This window comes from Pristiophorus japonicus, chromosome 15 (assembly GCF_044704955.1).
Source record: "Pristiophorus japonicus isolate sPriJap1 chromosome 15, sPriJap1.hap1, whole genome shotgun sequence".
In the NCBI taxonomy this organism is placed as follows: domain Eukaryota; kingdom Metazoa; phylum Chordata; class Chondrichthyes; family Pristiophoridae; genus Pristiophorus; species Pristiophorus japonicus.
This window is the reverse complement of record NC_091991.1, coordinates 80,725,614-80,748,460: the sequence shown is the minus strand read 5'-3', so window position 1 is coordinate 80,748,460 and position 22,847 is coordinate 80,725,614. Positions and strand designations below refer to the sequence as shown.

Genomic DNA, 22,847 nt, shown 5'->3' with positions numbered 1-22,847 from the left:
GTATCACTGAGCATATGATTTTAAAATCTATCCACTGTACAGGAAACAAAATAATGAATTTAAGATTTGAATGACAGAGCAATTGCAAGAAATATTTATTAAAGAAACAAACTTACAATACACTGGGAAACAATTTTCCCCGCTTTCTGCCGCCTTTTCATCCCTTTCCTGCTGTGTTTTCCCCCTCCCTTTTCTCTCTCCTGGTGGATAAGTGGGAACCTTGGTTGATTTAGTTTACCCCTGCTTAACTCAGGAGCTTGTTATATCTTCACTGTATTGGAAAGATTACCCTCTAGAACCTGGTTTATAGTTACTTTATAGTCACCACACAATCTTACCTTGGCATCGGACTTTGGTACAACAACAATAGGTGTAGCCCAATTACATCGATCTATCTTAGAAATAATGTTCTCAGTCACTAGTCTTTTGAGTTCTTGCTCAAACTTCTCCTTGAGTGCATATGGTACAGGACGTGGCTTGCAGTAAACCAATCTAGCGCCCTTCTGTACCCTGACACTCGCCTTGAAGCCTTGGATTGGACTGCCCGTTTCACAGAACACCTTCGGATAACTCTTGATGACATCATCCTTTGATGCAAATCTCGTTTCAACACGGAAAATCTCACTCCAATCCAGCTTCAGTAATCCCAACCAATTTCTTCCTAGTAAGGCAGGCTTGTCTCTTGCCACTACTAATAGAGGCAAGCTCTGAAATTGGTCGTATCACCGGTACAGTGATATGACCTACCACAGGAATGTTCTCTCCTGAGTAGCCTCGCAGCTCTATCTTGGATTTCTCCAATGGGAAATCGTGCAATTTGTCGAGGTATTTCGACTTCAGTACTACGCTCACAGATGCACCAGTGTCGATTTCCATGGGTATCTTGATTCCTGCAACATCTATGTGGATGATGATACTTTTCGAATCGCTGTTAGTTAACCTCGTGCTCCTGATGATGTGTAGCTCTAAAACCTCCTCGTCCTGTTGTTTTTCTTCCATTTTATGTAGTCTCTGGGGATTTCTACTCATAGCTTTGAAAGCTGGTTTACCCTTCAATCGGCATGCCTTCGCAAGTTGCCTAGTTTTTCTGCAGATGAAACACTCTGCCTTCACATATGGACAAATTTGAGCAATGTGTTGTCCCAGGTACCAATAGCAGGACTTCAATGCTCTGTTACCATTGCCAGTTTCTGAGACCTTAGGGCCCAACCGCCTTTTACTTTTAACCTGCAGGCGATTCACCTCGGTTGTCTGACGACTGGAAATCGTATTTTTTGGGAATATTGGTCAGCCATGTTCATTGATATAGCTTTCTGACAAGCTAAATCAAAAGTCAAGTTAGGAGTTGTCAATAACTTTTTTCTGATCGCATCATTTTTCATCCCACAAACAAAGCGGTCACGCAATGCTCGGTCCCGAAAGTTTCCGAAATTACAGTGAATAGATAGCTTTTTTAATGCTACAATATACTCACTGATATTTTCTTCAGTTAACTGATCTCATATTCCGAAACAATAACTCAGCAATTTCCAGGGGCTCAAGCCAGTAGTGTTGGAATCTGCTGAAGAGTTGTACCCTTTGGCTCGACAGGCACAAGCAAATTTTTCAGGGTGTCACACACCTCGGGCCCTGCTTCAGTTAAGAAAATCGCCCGTTGTCTTTCCAACACCAGCCGGTTATGGTTTTCATCATTGGAGACTTCAGTGATATTATTTGTGGTGAAAAACATTTCTAGCCGCTCCACATACGCTCCGAAACTTTCACGGTCGCGTTGAAACTCCCCCAAGTGCCCTATTATTCCCATAGGCACGGCCATCTGGACTCTGACAGTTCAAACAAGTGTGCTTGGATTTGTAGCTGTTAATCAAAACAGCTCTCAAAGTCTCTCTGTCGGTTGGCTGAATCCTCCACCAACAAAAATTGCAGCTTTTTTTTTCCTGATTATCCCATCTTCATCGCCATTGTTATATCTTCAGTAAAACTCACAAACACACACAAGCCTTGAAATGGCAGAACACTCCGGAACTCTAATCAGGTGACCTGTTCCCTCTTTATTGTACACAGTACTGGCTGCAGTGCCACAGTAGTCCACAGGTGGAGCTATATATATTACAGAGCTCTCAGTCCAATTGCAGTGTTTCTGCTTCTGCCCCAATTGCTAACTCAGCATGGGCAGGTTAATGTTGAAAACACTGAAAGGAATTTGACACGTGTTGCAAGTGTTCACATGCTGATGTTGTCAAATTTTACTTTAACCTTTTAGTGCTAATTCATGTTGAAATAAAGAAATAAAAAATTTGCATTCATATTGTGTCCTTCAGAACCTCAGCACATCCCAAAGTGCTTTAAACCCAATCGTGTTTTTTTGAAGTGTAGTCACTGCAGTATTCATCAATTTGCACAAAGCAAGCTCCCACAAACAGCACTGAAATAAACTGTTTTAATGAGGGATTAATATTGGGCAGGACACCGGAGAACTTCCCTGCTCGCCTTTTGAGGGGGCTTGGCTTAAAATCGCACCTGAGAGGCAGCACTTCCACAGTGCTGCACTGAAGTGTGAGCCTAGATTATATCTTCAGCCAAGTTACAGCCTTGCGCCTCAGTAACCTTGTTTAAAAAAAAGGTTTTGTGTCTGAGAACACGAGGTCAGCGCACAGAATATTAACAGCAATAGCATGATGGTACCAGCATCTCCTTCTTCTTAGGCTGTCCCCTGGAGTCGAGGATGACTTGCTTCCATACTAAAATGAGTTCTCAGGTGACTGATGAGACCAATGCGGGATCTACAGTCTCTGTCACAGGTGGGGCAGATGGTTGTTGAAGGGACGGGTGGGTGGGATGCTTGATTTGTCTCACGTTCCTTCCGCTGTTTGTGCTTGGCTTCTGCGTGCTCCCAATGAAGAGACTCAAAGTGTTCGGCGCCTTCTTGGACTTTGAGCCATTTTGAGCGGTCTTGGGCCAGGGATTCCAAAGAGTCCGTGGGGATGTTACATTTTTTCAAGGAGGCTTTGAGGGTGTCCTTGAAGCATTTTCTCTGCCCTCCTGCTCGCCTGCCATGACGTAGCCCGGAGTAGGGCGCTTGTTTCGGGAGTCTAGTATCGGACGTGCGGACAATGTGGCCCACCCATCGGAGCTGATTGAGTGTGGTCAATGCTTCGATGCTGGGGATGTTGGCCTGGGAGAGAACACTGATGTTGGTGCACCTTTCCAGCCAATGGATTTGCAGGATTTTGCGGAGGCAGCGTTGGCGGTACTTCTCCTGTGCTTTGAGGTGCCTGCTGTACATAGTCCATGTCTCTGAAGCATATAGGAGGGCTGGTATCACTACCGCTCTGCAGACCATGAGCTTGGTGCCAGGTTTGAGATCCTGGTCTTGGAACACTCTATTCCTCAGGCTGCGCTGGCGCACTGAAGGCAGTGTTGGACTTCATCATCGATGTCTATCCTTGCTGATGGTAGGCTCCCGAGTCGGTTACGATACTAGCATGCCCATTGCAGTACAAAGCTCTTCACCCTCAACTGGTGCACACAGCCACCAAACAGTTAAAGGGATAGCAGCACTCGCCCTCCAACTGCAACTGTGACAGAGCGTTGAAATTGGGCCCACAGTAGTACTTTCTGCACCATAAAAGACTTATTTAATGAGTATATTTTTGTATGTTAGCTTGGCAAGCCATCTGGTGGTGTTGTGATTGTGGAAATATGATTTTTATTTCCATATTTTAGGAGCCACACGAGTGTTATAAAAATAATTTTCAGAGCAAAATCCAAGCATGAAATTCCAACATACATTCCTGCGATCAGGAGCCACACTTCAAGCCAGACATTTCGGGAAAATTAGCACTGATTTATTTTATCAGAAGTCCGCTGTGTACGAAGTACAAAAAATATTTTCTCTGTGCATTTTTTCCCATAAAAATGGTTATCTGCTTGTTTTCACGTACTTTGAAGCGGGAACCTGCATATGTTAAAGAGGTGTTGTGTAGCCTTGATGGAAAAGGCACCTGCTGACCAAATGTTAGATTATAATCATCTGCATGCTCCGATAAAGTTAGCTGTTCGGTAACTCAGCTGGACGTTATCTTGTAGATGTTGCCCTTCCTTTAGTAATCCCTCGGAATTGAATGCAATAAACATTGTACGCCTGCAATGCACTGACACGCATTCCCAAAATGTGGCATGTGCTGAATCCAGGGGGAAAGTGTCAGTGAAAGGGTTGGAGGAAATGCTCCCAAACTGTTGACTATCGCTCAAATCCTTGCTGGTTGGCTGTATTAAACAGAGGACGTTTCCAGTCACAGTGTCAGCTGTGGCTCAGTGGGTAGCACTTTCACCTCTGAGCCAGGAGGTTGTGGGTTTAAGTCCCACTCCAGGAAATTGAGCGCAAAAATCTAGGCTGACACTCCAGTGCAATTCTGAGGGAGCGCTGCTCTGTCGGAGGTGCTGTCTTTCAGATGAGATGTTAAACTGAGGCCCCGTCTGCTCTCTCAGGTGGACATAAAAGATCCCATGGCACTATTTTGAAGAAGAACAGGGGAGTTATCCCTGGTGTCCTGGCCAATATTTATCCCTCAATCAACATAACAAAAACAGATTATCCGGTCATTATCACATTGCTGTTTGTGGGAGCTTGCTGTGCGTGAATTGGCTGCCGCGTTTCCTAAATTACAACATTGACTGCACCCCAAAGGTAATTCATTGGCTGTAAAGCGCTTTGAGTCGTCCGGTGGTCGTGAAAGGCGCTATATAAATCCAAGTCTTTCTTTCTCACTATGCACTGTCAGTAAGGAAGGTTTTGACAGGACTGTGTAAAACTTCTCATTTCTTGGTATTTTAACAAAGCCCACTAATAAAAGTTGGTAAAAAAAGCAGAGAGAGGAGTTCCAGATCAACGCTTTTTTTTAACTGATATCATACAAAGCAATTTCAACACCAGCTTCTTAGGGAAGTAACTGTTTGTTATTGTTGGCTTTTGAAGGCTCTCGCCACTGTATCCATTTAGATATGATGTAAAATAAAACGCACTGTGATAGTTTGAGGAGCCTGTGTGTGATACTGAATGCTGCAGTTAAAAATGACATTGAAAACTGCACAGGTGAAGGGAATGTACTGAAGATTACTTGGTGATGTAGTGTTGCTTGGGTCAGACTTTGCGGATCCCCACATGACAGGATTAGTCTAACTCTACTTTTAAGAATGGCCCTGAATTTGTGGTCAGGGGCCTCCCACGGAGAAATGCCTCCCATCCGCAAATAAAACGCCTGGTGCTCCGGGAGGTATGGAGACTCGTGGTCCTGGGCCTCCCCAGGTACCCACAGGTAGAGGCCCACGTATCTCAGAGGCGCACGCAGTTCGCAAGCACCCCTGGGAATCACGTGGGCCGGCCCAACGAATGACAGAAGAGAATCTCCCTTCAGGCTTGTGGGGATTCAGGCTGTACAGAAACCCCATAAGCATGAATAGGAAATACCCCCAAAATACATCTACACTTCAAATAAATAACATGAAACATTACATATTTAAAATGAATTAAAATGGCATTTAACTAAATACTTAAAACAAAAATTACATTTTTTGACAAATAAATGTACATGTTTTAACAGGGCTGAAAATAAACTTAGCTTATTGCACAACGTTTTTAATGTATAAATGATCGCTGAAATGTTATTTTTACTTTTTGTAAAACTCTTACGCTGCTGAAAGCAGGCCTTACCCCTGCTTTTACCAGGCGTAACAGTTTCACGGGCATTTGGTGGGCAGGAGTTGGCAAATAGTCCAACTCTCCGCCCGTGGATGCCCTTTTCCCGGGGATGCTGGCGATTCTTGACAGATCGCGGGTTTTTGCGCATGCACTAAATGCGGCAGGCACTAATGTTTTTCAACGTAAAAAAAATTGGTGTTTGCACTCCAGGAAGGAAGTGCAGCGCTAAATCAAACACTCCACTTCCTTCCTGGGGCACTGCAGGCAGCAGGCGAGGCGGTGAGTGGAGCATTGCACCCTGGGCCGTGCAGCGCTGCCGCGTTGGAAAACTCCTTCCCTCCCTTAAAGGGAAGGGCCATCGCTGCAGGCTCTGCAAAAGATCAACTTACCTGGTCCCCGACAGTAGCGGCGATCTGGCCCGATCAGCCCGATGCATTGCAGCACTGTGCCAGGCCGATCGATCGGGAGGGAAGAGGCTTCAAAAAAAAATCGACTTCGAACATTGCACAAATATTTTTACTTACCCCGGCCGCCTCGCCTTTAAGGATCGCCCACGAAGCGCCCGGCCTCCCGATCAACGCTTGCTGCAGCTGCCGGTATTTTCGCCCGGCGATGCTACAAGGGTCAGATCCGAAGTTCGGGTCCGGGTCGATGCGCACAGCGATGACGTCACGATCTCTGGGCAAAGGAGATCAGGACGCAATGGCCTACCACTGCCACAAACCTCCCACTGAATTTAGCTGCGCCCGATCGGTAAGTGGTTAGAGCCCAGTTATCGCTCCCCGGAGGCGAGAGTGGGAGGCGCAAAGGAGGACAATTTCTAGGCCTTAAGTGTCCAAAAATCTATCGATTTCAGTCTTGAATATTCTCAAGCACTGAGCATCCACAGCTGGCTGGGGTAGAATATATTCCATGATGGTAAGTTTAGAACACTATAGCATAGTTACAGATTAAAACTTCTTCAAACCGCCTGCTGCTTGATAATGTAGCAAAATAAAAACACCCAATTGCTGTTTGCTTGCTCAGTGTTCTGCACTAACCCGTGTCTTTCTCTCGTTTCTCTTCCATCTCCCCACATGTCTTCTCCAAGCTCATCCTGTTCATGAGACCCACCTCCCACCTCCTACTTCCCAAACCCCATTCCCACTAAACTGCTGACCAACCCACTTCTCTTCCTGGCCTCCATGCTAGCTGGCATTGTAAATGGTTCCCTCGCTTTAGGTTCTGCACCCTCCCTTTCGAAACCACTACCATCAGCCCTCTCCTCAAAAAATACAACCTCGACCCCTTTTCCTATTACTCTTCCCCTCCATCTCCAACCCCCTCTCCCCCTGCTTTCCTCTCCTTCAACGTGTTGTTGTCTCCCAAATCCCTGCTCATCTCTCACACAACTAACCCCCTGTTCGAATCTTCTCCAATCAGCTTGCCGCCGCTGCCAGAGCACTCAAACAGCCCGAAACAAAGTCACGCACGACATCATCGGTCATTGTGATGGTGGTGCGTTATCCCTCCTTGACCCCACTGCAGCCTTTAACACGGTCAATCGCACTGTCCGCCTTCAACCCCTTTCCTTCGTTGTCCAGATCAGTGGGACTGTCCTCACTTGGTTCCACTCCATCTCGAGGAACCCAGTTTGAAAATGTACACTTTAAGGCCACGGCGCAGGCACTCCTTGTGGGGCAAGATTATGGCGCGAAAATTGCGGCCTCACTGGGTGCGTATGATGTGCGCGAGCACCTGAAGGGGCCTCGCAAATGCCAGTCTTCGGTGCACATGTGCCAAGAACCAGCTTCGACAGATTGCACGCATCCCCGGGGCAGAGATTGGGCTATTTGCCTAACTCTTGTCCAACGAATATCTTTCAAACTCTTACACCTGGTAAAAGCAGCTGTTTACTTACTTCTACCAGCGTAAGAGTTTTAAATTATAGAAAAATTTAATTTTATCACTAATTTTTGTATTTAAAAACCCTGTCCATTCAGGTAGGTTTATTTTTACCCCTGTTAAAACATATTTAAAAAAATTTAAAAACATTTTTTCTTTCTCTAAAACATCTTTTTTAAATGACATTCAACTTCAATGAATTTTAAATACGTGAGGTGTTTTTTTTATTCATTGTATTGTGTTTCTGGGTTTTTGGGGGTATTCTCATTGATAGTAATGGGAGCTCGTACAAACGGAACTCCCATTATTATCAATGAGAATATTCCATGTTCATTGGTGGTCCAGGCCCACGCGATCCCAGGATGTGCTTAAGTTCCTGGGATGTGTAAGCCCATATGCTGGGCAGCGAATGGAGGCCTCGGGCTGAAAGTCGACATTACTCCGGGACCACCAGGTACTTTCGGAAAAAAATTTTTGGTCGGAGGCGTCCGTCCGCAGGAAACCTCTGACTGCAATATTCGGGCCTATGATTAGGCCCATGCTAACGTCAGGTTTCAGTAGTTTATAAATCCGTACTCCCTGTCCTTGTGGAGATCCTAGGTTATCAAGTTCAGAAGTTTTGATACTTTGTACCCAGTAGGCACAAGACTTTTATTATATCCTGGCAAATTTCTCATGGCATTGCTCGGATTAAGTGGACTGTAGGCTGGGTTACAAGGACACGGTGTGCAATGTCTTGTGCTAAGGTGCAGGCATGTGCCTTTCAATGCATACCATCTTCATTATTAAGAAAACAGTGGTTCAGGTCTTTGAAACTTTAATTGTTGTTTGGTCAGAAAACTTTGCAGATTAAGGGCCTGAAATTTGGCTGTTGAGGCCGGTTTTGTGAAAAAAATGGCATCAACCTCGCTTCCATGCACTTCTGGTGCAGCCCCGCCCGATGCCATATTGCTGAGGGGAAAAAAAGAGGCGTTGTTTACCTTCGTCGGAAGCAGGCGTTAGTCAATTAACATATTCAAATAAGGGGCCAACGCCTGCTTTTGCTACCTCTTACAAATTTGGCTTGCGTCTGATGCAGCCAGTGCTGTCTGCCTCGGGGAAAACAAATGCTAAACAATGCCGAATTTAAAAAAAGGTAACTACTTGCCATTATCATCTCCGACCTCATTCTCGACTCCAAGCTCCAGGCCCTCTCCAATCTCCCCCTGATCCTGGCCCCAACATTCAGCCCCCGCCCCCCCCAATGATGCTGGCCCCGACCTCCCCCTGATGCTGGCCCCGTCCTCCAGGCCCGCCCAGAGTTCAGCCTGCAGGCCTCCGAACGGGCGCACATTGGTGGCGCATTGCACTCCCCACGGACATTTTCGGGCCTGCTCCAATTTCCAGCCCTACAATGTGCTGCTTAGCGTCAGGTTGGAATTGCAAACAATATTTGAAAGAAAGAAAGACTTGCATTTATATAGCACCTTTCACAACCACTGAGACGTCTCAAAACGTTTTACAGCCAATGAAGTACTTTGAAGTGTAGTCACTGTTGTAATGTGAGAAACACGGCAGCCAATTTGCGCACAGCAAGCTCCCACAAACAGCAATGTGATCATGACCAGATAATCTGTTTTTGTTATGTTAATTGAGGGATAAATATTGCCCAGGACACCGGGGATAACTCCCCTGCTCTGCTTCGAAATAATGTCATGGGATCTTTTACATCCAGCTGAGAGGGCAGACGGGGCCTTGGTTTAACGTCTCATCCAAAAGACGGCACCTCTGGTAGTGCAGCACTCCCTCAGCACTGCACTGGAGTGTCAGCCTAGATTTTTGTGCTCAAGTCACAGATCGTTCTGTGTTAGAATCAAGGTGTGACATCTAGAACGTGACGCCCATGAATGCCATACGTACCAGATTAACATACTGCTGTCGGGTCTCCTGAGGCATTGCTCGCGAAGTGGGATGATAAGCTGTTCAGTGATGACAGAGGTGTTATATTATGTAATGCCTGATATATTATTCTGGTGTTGGGGTGGGGTTGTGATTAAGGTGGCTCTCGCTATGAGGACTGGAGTGTAATTGCTGGAAATAAAAACAACATGAAGTCACACAGAAATGAATCGATATTTGCACAAGCAACTTGGTCGATCAGAATATGTTTGTCCGTGTTGGGTTGCAGCCCAGCACTTTAACATGGTTTCTGCAGCTGTAACAAAATATGATGTTGGAAAGTGCTGGGTGCATTGGCGTTCTAGCTTTTGTTTGTTTATTGCTCGCAGGTCCCCCACGACACTGGCCCATGTTAAGTCTGAATTTAGTGCTGTTTTATAGTTTTTTGTTTCATAATACTCCTATGAAGCACCTTGGGACGTTTCACTATGTTAAAGGCGCTATATTAATACAAGTTGTTGTTATACCACATAATGCATCATGTATTCTGCTGCTAGGATGAAATTGTGTCCCATTAAGACCACAAGGTGTAATTGCTGTTAAGTAAACTCTGGGTGACACTCTGAATTTAATTACTCTTCAGGTTGAAGGCCTCACCTATGGCATTCATCTTTAAGCGTGATTAGTAAGGTTACTCAGTGCGGACAGACATTCTGACTCCTGTGTGAAATTACTGCCTTTGTTTCTTGATTTTTTTTAAAGTGTGACACAGAAGTGTTATGTGGAAATGTGATAGACAGGACGTGCATGTGGTGCATATCATGTCTGTAATATCACAAGCAAGTAATCCATAGGTCTGCTCAGGGTTAATTACAGCACGTAGTGTTTTACAAGGTCAGGATCACAACACCGTGTAAAGTGTATGTGTGCGTCCATTTGACCTTAACAGTGAAGATACTTGTCCCTTTAAGGTTGTAAAATCTGGTCGCTGTTAAGTAAATACTGGGTGAGTTGATACAAATGTACATTAAGAGACAAACCTCCAAGATCTCTGCGCTCCTCCAATTCTGGCATTGCTCAGGGTGATTCAGAGGATATGCTGTTACATAATAAGAGGAGTGTTTAAGGCATGTATAGGCCATGTAACATCAGGGCAACAATGACCAACTGGAGCATCTCTATGCCAGCACCTTCAAGGTGTAGTGTGAGTAGGGCATCACTGGTTTGGACAAACTGCTTCACCAGCAACTGGCTGGCACATTTTCTATTGTGCAATGTGACTACTACTTTTTCCTTTCTAGGGGTCCCTGGGAAGGCTCCACTTAATCAGAGGGCCCCTAGGAGTGAGCCAATATTTCCAAGGGGTCCTCAAGGATGTGTCTGTGTCCGTAGAGGGCTCCTGAGAATGTCAATATTTGCAGGGGGCGCCGAGGAATGTGTCCGTATTTGCAGGCGGTACCTGGGAGCATATCTGTACTCGCAAGGAGTCGAGAGTAGTGTGTCGTTAATTGTAGGATGGCCTGGAAGGACATAGATACTTGTAGGAGATCCCCAAGAGTGCGTTAATATTTGTCGGAATTGCTTGGTAGGGAGTCACTATTTGCAGGGGATCCTGTATGGTGCGGAGTCTAAGGGGTCAAAATTCAGTTTCTACCGTCACCCGTTACTGCCGGCGGGAGGCAAGGGCTGACCTTCGAAGGTAAGCGGCATCCACGCCTGCGCAGAAATTCAGTCGGCTCTTAGGCAGAGGCGTCCAGGGCTAACGCTGCACCGGCTAAGGCCACCCGCGTGGTGATGTCATCCAGCGTGCAACGTCCCCTTGGCGCCTCTATTGCGATATTTAGTTTGAACGTCGGCCTTCCCTGCAGGCGTTCTTACAGCCTGGAAAAAGTGGTGGTTATCCAGCGGAACTCGGGCGGAATCGCCCAGAGCAAAGTACATTTTTTTCCTTATTTATTTCTTAATTTTTTTCATTAGTTGCAACAGTGGGGAAGTTTGTGTATGGGTCGGAGAAGTTTGTGTGTGTGTCGGGGAAGTTTGTGCGCGAGTCGGGGAAGTTTGTGCGTGTGTCGGGGAAGTTTGTGCGCGGGTCGGGGAAGTTTGTGTGTGTGTCGGGGAAGTTTGTGTGCGGGTCGGGGAAGTTTGTGTGCAGGTCGGGGAAGTTTGTGTGCGGGTCGGGGAAGTTTGTGTGCGGGTCGGGGAAGTTTGTGTGCGGGTCGGGGAAGTTTGTGTGCGGGTCGGGGAAGTTTGTGTGCGGGTCGGGGAAGTTTGTGTGCGGGTTGGGGAAGTTTGTGTGCGGGTCGGGGAAGTTTGTGTGCGGGTCGGGGAAGTTTGTGTGCGGGTCGGGGAAGTTTGTGTGCGGGTCGGGGAAGCTTGTGTGCGGGTCGGGGAAGCTTGTGTGCGGGTCGGGGAAGTTTGTGTGCGGGTCGGGGAAGCTTGTGTGCGGGTCGGGGAAGTTTGTGTGCGGGTCGAGGAAGTTTGTGTGCGGGTCGGGGAAGCTTGTGTGCGGGTCGGGGAAGCTTGTGTGCGGGTCGGGGAAGTTTGTGTGCGGGTCGGGGAAGTTTGTGTGCGGGTCGGGGAAGTTTGTGTTTTTTTTCTTTCTTCCCTTTCCTTCCCGTTTTCCAGCGAACGTGGCGGCAGCCTCCTGATGCGACATTCAGTCAGCCTCCTGAGCTCCCGAGGGTGAGTGTGCAACACCACTGTTTAGCGCTGCTCTCACCTTTGGGCGTAAAAACTGAATTTGGCAGTTGGAGCCTGCACCTAATGCCTGGTGGTAAAATCAGCACTCAGGCGGTGACACCGCCTTAAAAACGGAGGGACCGAATTTCGACCCCCAAGTATTTGTGAAGGGTTCCCGGAGTCGGTTTTCACACCGCCCAGCTCTAGTGCGTTCTCATGTCAGATTGGAGCCTGACTCCAGAGTTCTGCTGCCTCTCTTGAGTCGAGGTGCGATCAAAAACCATTTCCTATTCAGCCATTTTGGCAGTATAACTGCAGTCTTCTTGTGCTGACCAGAATTGCAAGGACAGCAATCAGTGGGGTGGGGGTGGGGGGGGCCTGTGTTACCACCTTTGCACTCAGACAAGCACCTTTGCAGTTAAGTTTATTACTTGTCTTCTGCTTTGGATCAATGCAACTGAAGGAATTCAAATGATTAGCTTTCCTTTTTGTCCAAAGAAGGATTGCATCCATCGGGGTTGGTGATGTTCCTTATCTGTTCTCTTTAAAAAAAAAGTCAAAAGTACCGGAACTAAAATTGTGTCACCCTCCAAATCTGTTGGAACTGGCATGCCTTGTTGATTGAAGCGAAACCGAAGAGAATCAAGGGCAATTAGGGATGGGCAATAAATGCTGGCCTTGTCAGCGACGCCCACATCCCGTGAATGAACACAGAAAATTGTGGAATCAGTATTTTACAGCACAGAAGGAGTCGATTCACCCCATTGAGCCTGTGCCGGCTCTCTGAAAACAATCCACTTAGTCCTATTCCCATGGGCTGTCCCCAGACTCTTGCAAATGTTTCTTCTTTCAAATATTTATCCACTTCCCTTTTCTGCTTCCAGCGTTGTTCCTGGTGGGACATTCCCTGACCTAACAACCCTCTGTGTGTAATGTTCTTAATCCTAATCTCACCCTTCATCCTGCTGGTGATCATCTAAACAATTGGACCCCCTAGTTACCAACTTAGCAACTAGTGGAGATAGTTTTTCCTGATGTATCTTATCAAAACATCTCAAAATTTTGAACAGCTCACAAAATCTCCTCTCAATTGTATTTATTCTGATGAAGAGATCCCCAGGTTTCAATCACACTGCAACTTTAACTGTTATCCAGCATATGAATAGGCTCACATAAGAAACAGGAACAGGAGTTGGCCATACGGCCCCTCAAACCTGCTCCACCATTCAATAAGATCATGGCTGATCATCGACCTCAACTCCACTTTCCCGCCTGATCTCCATATCCCTTGATTTCCCTAGAATCCAAAAATCTATCTACCTCAGCCTTGAATATGCTCAACGACTCAGCATTCACAGCCCTCTGGAACAGAGAATTCCAAAGATTCACCACCCTCTGAGTGAAGAAATTCCTCCTCATCTCAGTCTTAAATGACCGACCCCTTATCCTGAGACAGTGACCCCTAGTTCTAGACACTTCAGCCAGGGGAAACAGTCTCTCAGCATCTACCCTGTCAATCCCTTCAGAATGTTGCATGTTTCAATCAGATCACCTCTCATTCTTCTAAACTCCAGAGAGTATAGGCCCATTCTACACAATCTCTTCATAAGATAGCACTCTATTCCCAGGAATCAGTCGAGTGAACCTTGGTTGTACCGCCTCCAAGGCAAGTATATCCTTCCTTAGATAAGGAGATCAAAACTCCAGGTACTCCAGGTGTGGTCTCATCATGGCCCTGTACAATTGTAGCGAGACTTCCTTACTCTCATACTCCAACCCCCTTACAATAAAGGGCAACATGCCATTTGGCTTCCTTATTGCTTGCTGTACCTGCAGGCTAGCTTTCTGTGTTTCTTGCACAAGGACACCCAAATCTCTCTGAACACCAACATTTAAAAGTTTCTTACCATTTTAAAAAAAATTATATTTTTCTATTCTTCCTGCCAAAGTGAATAACCTCACATTTCCCCACATTATACTCCATCTGTCACCTTGCTGCCCACTCACTTAGTCTATCTATATCCCTTTACAAACGCTTTGTGTTCTCCAAACAGCTTACTAGCTTTGTATAATCAGCAAACTTGGATACATTACATTCGGTCCCTTCATCTAGGTCACTAATATAGATTGTAAATAGTTGAGGCCCCAGCACTGATCCTTGTGGCACCCCACTAGTTACAGCCTGCCAACCTGAAAATGACCCATTTATCCTTACTTTCTGTTTTCTGTCCATTCACCAACCCTCTATCAGTGTTCAAGACACTGCTTCAGCTTTCTGAATCATCACAGGCAGTCCCTCGAAGTGAGGATGACTTGCTTCCCACTGAATAAGTTTGTACTGTATAGCACATCAAATGTTGTGTGCCTCGGTTATGGAGATCAGTAAATAGCACACCTCAAGGTTTAATGTAAACCTGTAAATAATACTTGGCCAATCAATCCCCTCACACAATGGAGCGACACATTGACAAAGATGTAAGGTTTAATAAAATTGACTGGTAGAAGCAGCATATGTTTCAGTGGATGTTGATCTTCCATTGAAAGGAAGTCCATTTGGTGATCACCCTACACGCACCAATTGTAAATCCATCTCATTTCCTTCACCTCTCCATAAAAGAGTATGAATCCTCGGAATAAAGTCTGGAAAATACTGGGTTGAGGTTATTTGTTTTCAGCAGAGATTGCGTGCCGCTGTGAAAAATCAAACCCAGTGCCAACTTTCAAAAGAATGGAAGTTTCTTGAGACCATTCTGACTTGTGTATTTAAGTGCCCAGTGGAGCTGAGTTGTGGCCACATTACATTTGCAGCCGGAGAATTGTAACAATGTTGTTTTATTGCATCACGAATCTGTAGGGAGTGATGTCCGAACACTTGCTCCTGGTGTAGACCGTGGGGTCGAAATTTGATTATGGCCATTTTTGAGGCGCTGTCACCGCCCGAGTGCTGATTTTACCGCCGGGCGTTAGGCACAGCCTCAAAGTCCTAAATTCAGTTTTTACGCCCAAAGGTGAGAGAGCAGCACTAAAAAGTGGCGTTGCACATTCCCCCTCGGGCGGGAGCTCAGGACGCCGACTGAATTTCCCAACGGGAGGCTTCCGCCATGCTAGAAAAAAAACGGGAAGGAAAAAAAAGAACTAAAAACTTCTCCGATCCACACACACACACTTTCCCTACTCTTAAAACTAATGAAAACATGCAGAAATAAATAGGGAAAAACTTACCTTCCTTTCTGGGTGAATCCACCCGAGATCCGTTCTTTAACAACAACTTTTTACTGGCCGTACGGCCGCATGTTTGTACAGCCGTACAAAGCAAATATCGCGACAGAGGCATCAAAGAGGCGTTGCATGCTGGATGATGTCACCATGCAGGTGGCATTAGTCGGCGTAGCATCGCCTCTTGGCGCCTCTGCCAAAGAGCCGAAGGTAGGCGTTTGCCGCCTCCCGCGCGCGGTAACAGACAGTGTCCACAACCTGATTTCGACTGCTGTGTTTGTAAAAGACTGGAGATGCACCATCGCTGTTCGATGCCCATGGAATTTAGCCAGACTTTGTGTTTCTACTTCTTTACGAACCATTGAAAACAACGAGTTCTCGTTGCATGATTGATTGGAACTGAACCTGAGTCTCGCACTGCCCGTACTCCTTATCGTGTGTTTATTGCTGTATTCTGTTTGAAAACCTCCCAACTCATGGTGCCTGTTGTTCGGAATCCTTGAAGCAAAAGCTGAGCCGAGGGGGAGTAGTTTCATTTTATTTTATTTCAATTTGCACCCATCTGTAGTGAGGGGAGAGGAGGAAAAACATAGATAAACATTTTGTTTTGACAGATCTTTACAAAAATGCTCATTTTCAGTCCCACAGAGGCATGGTAGGGGCAGGCTTCCCTCCCTGAAAGGCCTCTCAGTCAAAGCACTTCCCTGTTCGGCAGTGTCTCCTGCATTGCAAGATCACAAGCAACTTCAGGAATAGAAAGGCCATGCGGCCCATTTTAATTCACCCATTCAGAAAGGCCCAGGAGATTCTTCCCCCCGCCACCCCTGCAGTTGCTGCACCTAATTATTTGTTAAGAGATTAAGGGTTTACACCTCCACTATTCTGTCGAGTGGTCCATTCCAAGTATTGATTGATCCTTGTGTGAAGAACTTCTTGACACCAGTTCTTTATTTACCTACACAGTGGGGTAAATATCTGTCTTCACTGCACGGCCAGCAACCTGGGGAAGCGGATCGCACGCACGTTGAAAGAAAGAAAGACTTGCATTTATATAGCACCTTTCACGACCACTGGACATCTCAAAGTGCTTTACAGTCAATGAAGAAATTTTGGAGTGTAGTCACTGTTGTAATGTGGGAAACGTGGCAGCCAATTTGCGCACAGCAAGCTCCCACAAACAGTAATGTGATAATGACCAGATAATCTGTTTTTGTTCTGTTGATTGAGGGATAAATATTGGCCATGACTCCGGGGGTAGCTCCCCTACTCTTCTTCAAAATAATGCCTTTTAGAAGATCCAAAATAGGATCTTTTACATCCACCTGGGGGCCTCGGTTTAACGTCTCATCCGAAAATCAGCTTCTCCGACTGACAGTGCAGCACTCCCTCAGTATTGTACTGGAGTGTCAGCTTAGATTTTTTTGTGCTCAATTCCCTGGAGTGGGACTAGAACCCACAACTTTCTGACTCAGAGGCAGGAGTGCTGCCCACTGAGCCACAGCTGTTGTACATTTCAGTGAATGAAAATCGGCCGGGTTCTACAATGGGCCGGTGATCCACTCCGTCACCTGTGCAGTGAAGGTGGCATTGACTCCAGTATCTCCACTGAACAGAGTGACGTCAGGCTGCCTGTGAACCCAGGACCAACTGACCCAACAACTCTCGCCACCAGCCGAGCAAGCATCGGAAACCGCACTCGCTCGGCATTTCAATCTGTTATGGCACAACTGGGAACCCGTGCATTCACTCTTGTTTAGCTTTCTTTCCTTATTGTTTATTTAACCTGCAGGAGCTGCATCTTGATCCTCGCGGAGATATTGGAAACTAAATCGTATGCTTTGTTTGAAAGTGACTGTACAATTGAAATACATTTTCAATGATTGGCATAAGCCTCTTACTTAAAAACCATATTTTCCTTCAGGTTTGTGAAATTCTCAGCTTTTTGAAAAGTCCTTGGTTGTTTAACTAACCAGTGTGTCATATTACCTGCCTCAGCAGCAGGGACCTTCATGTATCTTCCAGATTTAGCGGCCTTTCAGCTGACCATGTTTGGGGCGGAGTAGTTGCAATTTGCCTCGTATGGGGCTGCTACTTTGTGGAGAGGCTGGTGTAATGTATGCACCTGTGAGTATGCTCACAGGTTTGTCGAGCTGTTGCCCTCCTCCTAGGATTGCTCCTGGGCACGGCCAAGGTGGCCATCAACCGGTCCAGGCAGCGGGCGGTCAAGGGGGTCATTCAGCCCGACTGCCTGCCTCTCTTCCGCCGTTACATCCGAGCCAGGGTGTCCTTGGAGACGGAGCACGCGGTGTCCACCGGTAAGCTCGCAGCCTTCCGCGAGAGGTGGGCACCAGAGGGACTGGAGTGCATCATCACCCCCGGCAACCAAATTTTGGTTTGATTTATGTTTCTGGTTCAAAGCTAATTGGTTTAATTGTCGGTGTTAGTGCCCCCCATTAATAAGGGAGCACTTGATTTACGGTCCTACACAAAATAGTTGTAGAGCTGTTGAGTTGGGAGTGGCTTATCCAGTCACATGATGTTCACAAGACTCAATAAAACCCCAGCCAGTTGAGTTCAGGGGATCCATGATGAGGCAGGTGGTTGTGAGCCTGGTGGATGAATTGGTAATGTGTAGTGTGATTGTTAAACCTTTGCTAATAAACCAACTAGTTCTTAATAGCAATGTGTTGCTATGAATTCTTAAGCAAAGAACCCATGAAGCAAATACATTATCGCTGGAGACATTTGTACCTTTCATGATAGCAAAGCATAAAATCAGACCAGAAAAAAGGCTATTCCGGCATTGGAGAAGGTTCAGAGGAGTGAAAGAAAGCTGATTGCACCTATAGAGAGAATGATTCCTGAGGAGACATTGAAGGAGCTTGAGATCTACGAGTCCTGAGTCAAAGAGGTTGAGGCTGACGATGAAAATGTGGAAAGCGGCTGCACATGTGACACCAGCATTACAGAGTGCCAATATTGTTATTTCTGGGCGTTTATTGGCTTTGATTGTAATTGTGGAATTCAGTTTTTAAAGATAATGATCAGGTCCAGGGGTGGATTAACCATGGGGCGGATTGGATTAACCATGGGGCGGATCGGATTAACCATGGGACGGATCGGATTAAACATGGAGCGGATTAATCATGGGATGGATCAGATTAATCATGGGGCGGATCGGATTAACCATGGGGCGGATCGGATTAACCATGGGGCGGATCGGATTAACCATGGGGCGGATCGGATTAACCATGGGGCAGATCGGATTAAACATGGAGCGGATTAATCATGGGATGGATCAGATTAATCATGGGATGGATCGGATTAACCATGGAGCGGAGCGGATTAACCATGGGGCGGAGCGGATTAACCATGGGGCGGAGCGGATTAACCATGGGGCGGATCGGATTAACCATGGAGCGGATTAACCATGGGGTGGATCGGATTAAACATGGAGCGGATTAACCATGGGGTGGATCGGATTAATCATGGGATGGATCAGATTAACCATGGGGCGGATCGGAATAACCATGGAGCGGATTAACCATGGGGTGGATCTGATTAACCAGGATCAGATTAACCATAGGGCAGATCGGATTAACCCTGGGGCGGATTAACCATGGGGCGGATTGGATTAACCATGGGGCGGATGGTGCTGCTGCCCCAGGTCCACCAAAGGACATAGGCCCACCAAATAAATGTATGAAAAAAAATATAAGGCCTCTCAAATAGACTGAATAGAATAGACAAAAAGAAAGGAAAAATATACAGAAGTATCTACATACACTAATGTACCTATATACAGAACAGAATATGTACTAGTCTGGTTTAGTTCACATGTTATTGAGAGAAATTTGTATATACGTATAGGAATCTAGTATTGCAATGTTACCATCATCATCATAGGCAGTCCCTCGAAATCGGGAAGACTTGCTTCCACTCTAAAAGTGAGTTCTCAGGTGACTGTACAATCCAATACGGAAATTACAGTCTCTGTCACAGGTGGGACAGACAGTGGTTGAAGGAAATGGTGGGACTGGTTTGCCACAAGCTCCTTCCTGCGCTTGGTTTCTGCATGCTCTCGCCGATGAGACTCAAGGTGCTCAACGACCTCCCGGATTCTCTTCCTCCAATTAGGGCGGTCTTTGGCCAGAGCCTCCCAGGTGCCAGAGGGTGTCCTTGAAATGTTTCCTCTGCCCACCTGGGGCTCGCTTGCCGTGCAGGAGCTCCGAGTAGAGCACTTGCTTTGGGAGTCTCGTATCGGACATGCGGACAATGTGACCCGCCCAACGGAGCTGGTCGAGTGTGATCAGTGCTTCGATGCTGGGGATGTTGGCCTGATCGAGAACACTGACGTTGGTGCATCTGTCCTCCCAGTGGATTTGCAGGATACGTAACGTAATGTTACCAGAACCAGAATATATACCTAATTGATACAGAATATATGCTTTCATTGTTGACTGGTCTATGTTTTCATACTCAGAATCAGAATCATACACGTAATATAAAGAACATAGAAACATAGAAACATAGAAAATAGGTGCAGGAGTAGGCCATTCGGCCCTTCTAGCCTGCACCGCCATTCAATGAGTTCATGGCTGAACATTCAACTTCAATACCCCATTCCTGCTTTCTCGCCATACTCCTTGATCCCCCTAGTAGTAAGGACCTCATCTAACTCCTTTTTGAATATATTTAGTGAATTGGCCTCAACAACTTTCTGTGGTAGAGAATTCCACAGGTTCACCACTCTCTGGGTGAAGAAGTTCCTCCGCATCTCGGTCCTAAATGGCTTACCCCTTATCCTTAGACTGTGACCTCTGGTTCTGGACTTCCCCAACATTGGGAACATTCTTCCTGCATCTAACCTGTCTAACCCCGTCAGAATTTTAAATGTTTCTATGAGGTCCCCTCTCATTCTTCTGAACTCCAGTGAATACAAGCCCAGTTGATCCAGTCTTTCTTGATAGGTCAGTCCCGCCATCCCGGGAATCAGTCTGGTGAACCTTCGCTGCACTCCCTCAATAGCAAGAATGTCCTTCCTCAGGTTAGGAGACCAAAACTGTACACAATACTCCAGGTGTGGCCTCACCAATGCCCTGTACAACTGTAGCAACACCTCCCTGCCCCTGTACTCAAATCCCCTTGCTATAAAGGCCAACATGCCATTTGCTTTCTTAACCGTCTGCTGCACCTGCATGCCAACCTTCAATGACTGATGTACCATGACACCCAGGTCTCTTTGCACCTCCCCTTTTCCTAATCTGTCACCATTCAGATAATAGTCTGTCTCTCTGTTTTTACCACCAAAGTGGATAACCTCACATTTATCCACATTATACTTCATCTGCCATGCATTTGCCCACTCACCTAACCTATCCAAGTCGCTCTGCAGCCTCACAGCATCCTCCTCGCAGCTCACACTGCCACCCAACTTAGTGTCATCCGCAAATTTGGAGATACTACATTTAATCCCCTCATCTAAATCATTAATGTACAGTGTAAACAGCTGGGGCCCCAGCACAGAACCTTGCGGTACCCCACTAGTCACTGCCTGCCATTCTGAAAAATACCCATTTACTCCTACTCTTTGCTTCCTGTCTGACAACCAGTTCTCAATCCATGTCAGTACACTACCCCCAATCCCATGTGCTCTAACTTTGCACATCAATCTCTTGTGTGGGACCTTGTCGAACGCCTTCTGAAAGTCCAAATATACCACATCAACTGGTTCTCCCTTGTCCACTCTACTGGAAACATCCTCAAAAAATTCCAGAAGATTTGTCAAGCATGATTTCCCTTTCACAAATCCATGCTGACTTGGACCTATCATGTCACCTCTTTCCAAATGCACTGCTACGACATCCTTAATAATTGATTCCATCATTTTACCCACTACCGATGTCAGGCTGACCGGTCTATAATTCCCTGTTTTCTCTCTCCCTCCTTTTTTAAAAAGTGGGGTTACATTGGCTACCCTCCACTCCATAGGAACTGATCCAGAGTCAATGGAATGTTGGAAAATGACTGTCAACGCATCCACTATTTCCAAGGCCACCTCCTTAAGTACTCTGGGATGCAGTCCATCAGGCCCTGGGGATTTATCGGCCTTCAATCCCATCAATTTCCCCAACACAATTTCCTGGCTAATAAGGATTTCCCTCAGTTCCTCCTCCTTACTAGACCCCCTGACCCCTTTTATAACCGGAAGGTTGTTCGTGTCCTCCTTCGTGAATACCGAACCAAAGTACTTGTTCAATTGGTCCGCCATTTCTTTGTTCCCCGTTATGACTTCCCCTGATTCTGACTGCAGGGGACCTACGTTTGTCTTTACTAACCTTTTTCTCTTTACATATCTATAGAAACTTTTGCAATCCGTCTTAATGTTCCCTGCAAGCTTCTTCTCGTACTCCATTTTCCCTGCCCTAATCAAACCCTTTGTCCTCCTCTGCTGAGTTCTAAATTTCTCCCAGTCCCCAGTAACAGTAACAGTAACAAACATAACTATCGGCCCATTGGATCACTTTGCCCTCGGCCCTTAATCCAGCCCTGATCAGGTTTATTGGCAAGCGTAGCAATTAGCCTTATTCATAGGTGTTGAAGCCACACTACGAGTGTTGGTACGTCTATATTTTTAACGACGCTTCCTTTGTTCGTAAACCAGTTGCTTACAGTGATTTACGCACTGGATAAAAACTCGGTGTAACTGAGCGTTGTTCCAGGTCTTGAAAACAATGAGGCTGAAGGAAGCACTGGTAGTTAATGGACAATTGGGGGGGGGGGGGGCGGGGTGGTGGGGTTGGAGGACACAAGTAGCAAAGATGCAGCTCTCGAGCGAGACTAGAGATTAGAAAACGGAACAGCTCCCTGAGATCGTGCAACAACTGTCAGAAAAGGAAGTTGATTGTGAGTCACTTGGCACCGTTAAAAGGAAGCTGGATCAATATCTGTTCAGGAGGGTATGAAGGATATGGAGAATATTAACACTCGATTTATTTTAAGGAGCGGCAGGGGATGCAACTCTGTGTTACTCAAAGCTGTGGGTAAAAGAGGGTTGTACTGTTTCCCTTCACGTTTTAGTGGTTTCAGCCTGTGGATGGTATTGTTTCGGCCTGCACTGCATTCAGTGGGGAATCGTTAAGAAGAAATATCGCAGATAATAACAAAGAATTTGCTGACAACCCTGCTTCAGTGGCACTGTTCAAAAACTGGCAGCGGTCCCAGAGCAATAGTTATGTGTTAGTCTTGGCACGGAGCTGGACTCTGGCAGCTATTGCAGGTCACTGTGATTGTAATTATATCAGCCTTGTGTGTTGTTTGGCGTTGCGAGGAAAGGCGAGTGCCTTCTTTACAAAGCCTCCCCCGCCCCCCGCTCCCAATGCAAGCCATTAAAACATGCCTGTCTTCTCCCACAGCTCCCACCGTGGCTCCATCCGATGTCAGGGGAGGTGGCGGAAACCACCGGGAACTGACGGTGACGTGGACGGTA

At 46.4% G+C, this 22,847-nt stretch overlaps 1 protein-coding gene across 1 annotated transcript in view; it reads left to right on the top strand.

Annotated features, from left to right (window-relative positions):
- The window catches only part of cntn1b (contactin 1b), a 1,027,096-nt gene that overhangs the window by 757,929 nt on the left and 246,320 nt on the right, over window positions 1–22,847 (top strand). Inside the window, exon 19 of the mRNA XM_070900643.1 lies at window positions 22,774–22,844. Within this exon, the coding sequence (XP_070756744.1) occupies window positions 22,774–22,844 (71 nt within the window). The remainder of the gene's footprint in view (window positions 1–22,773; window positions 22,845–22,847) is intronic.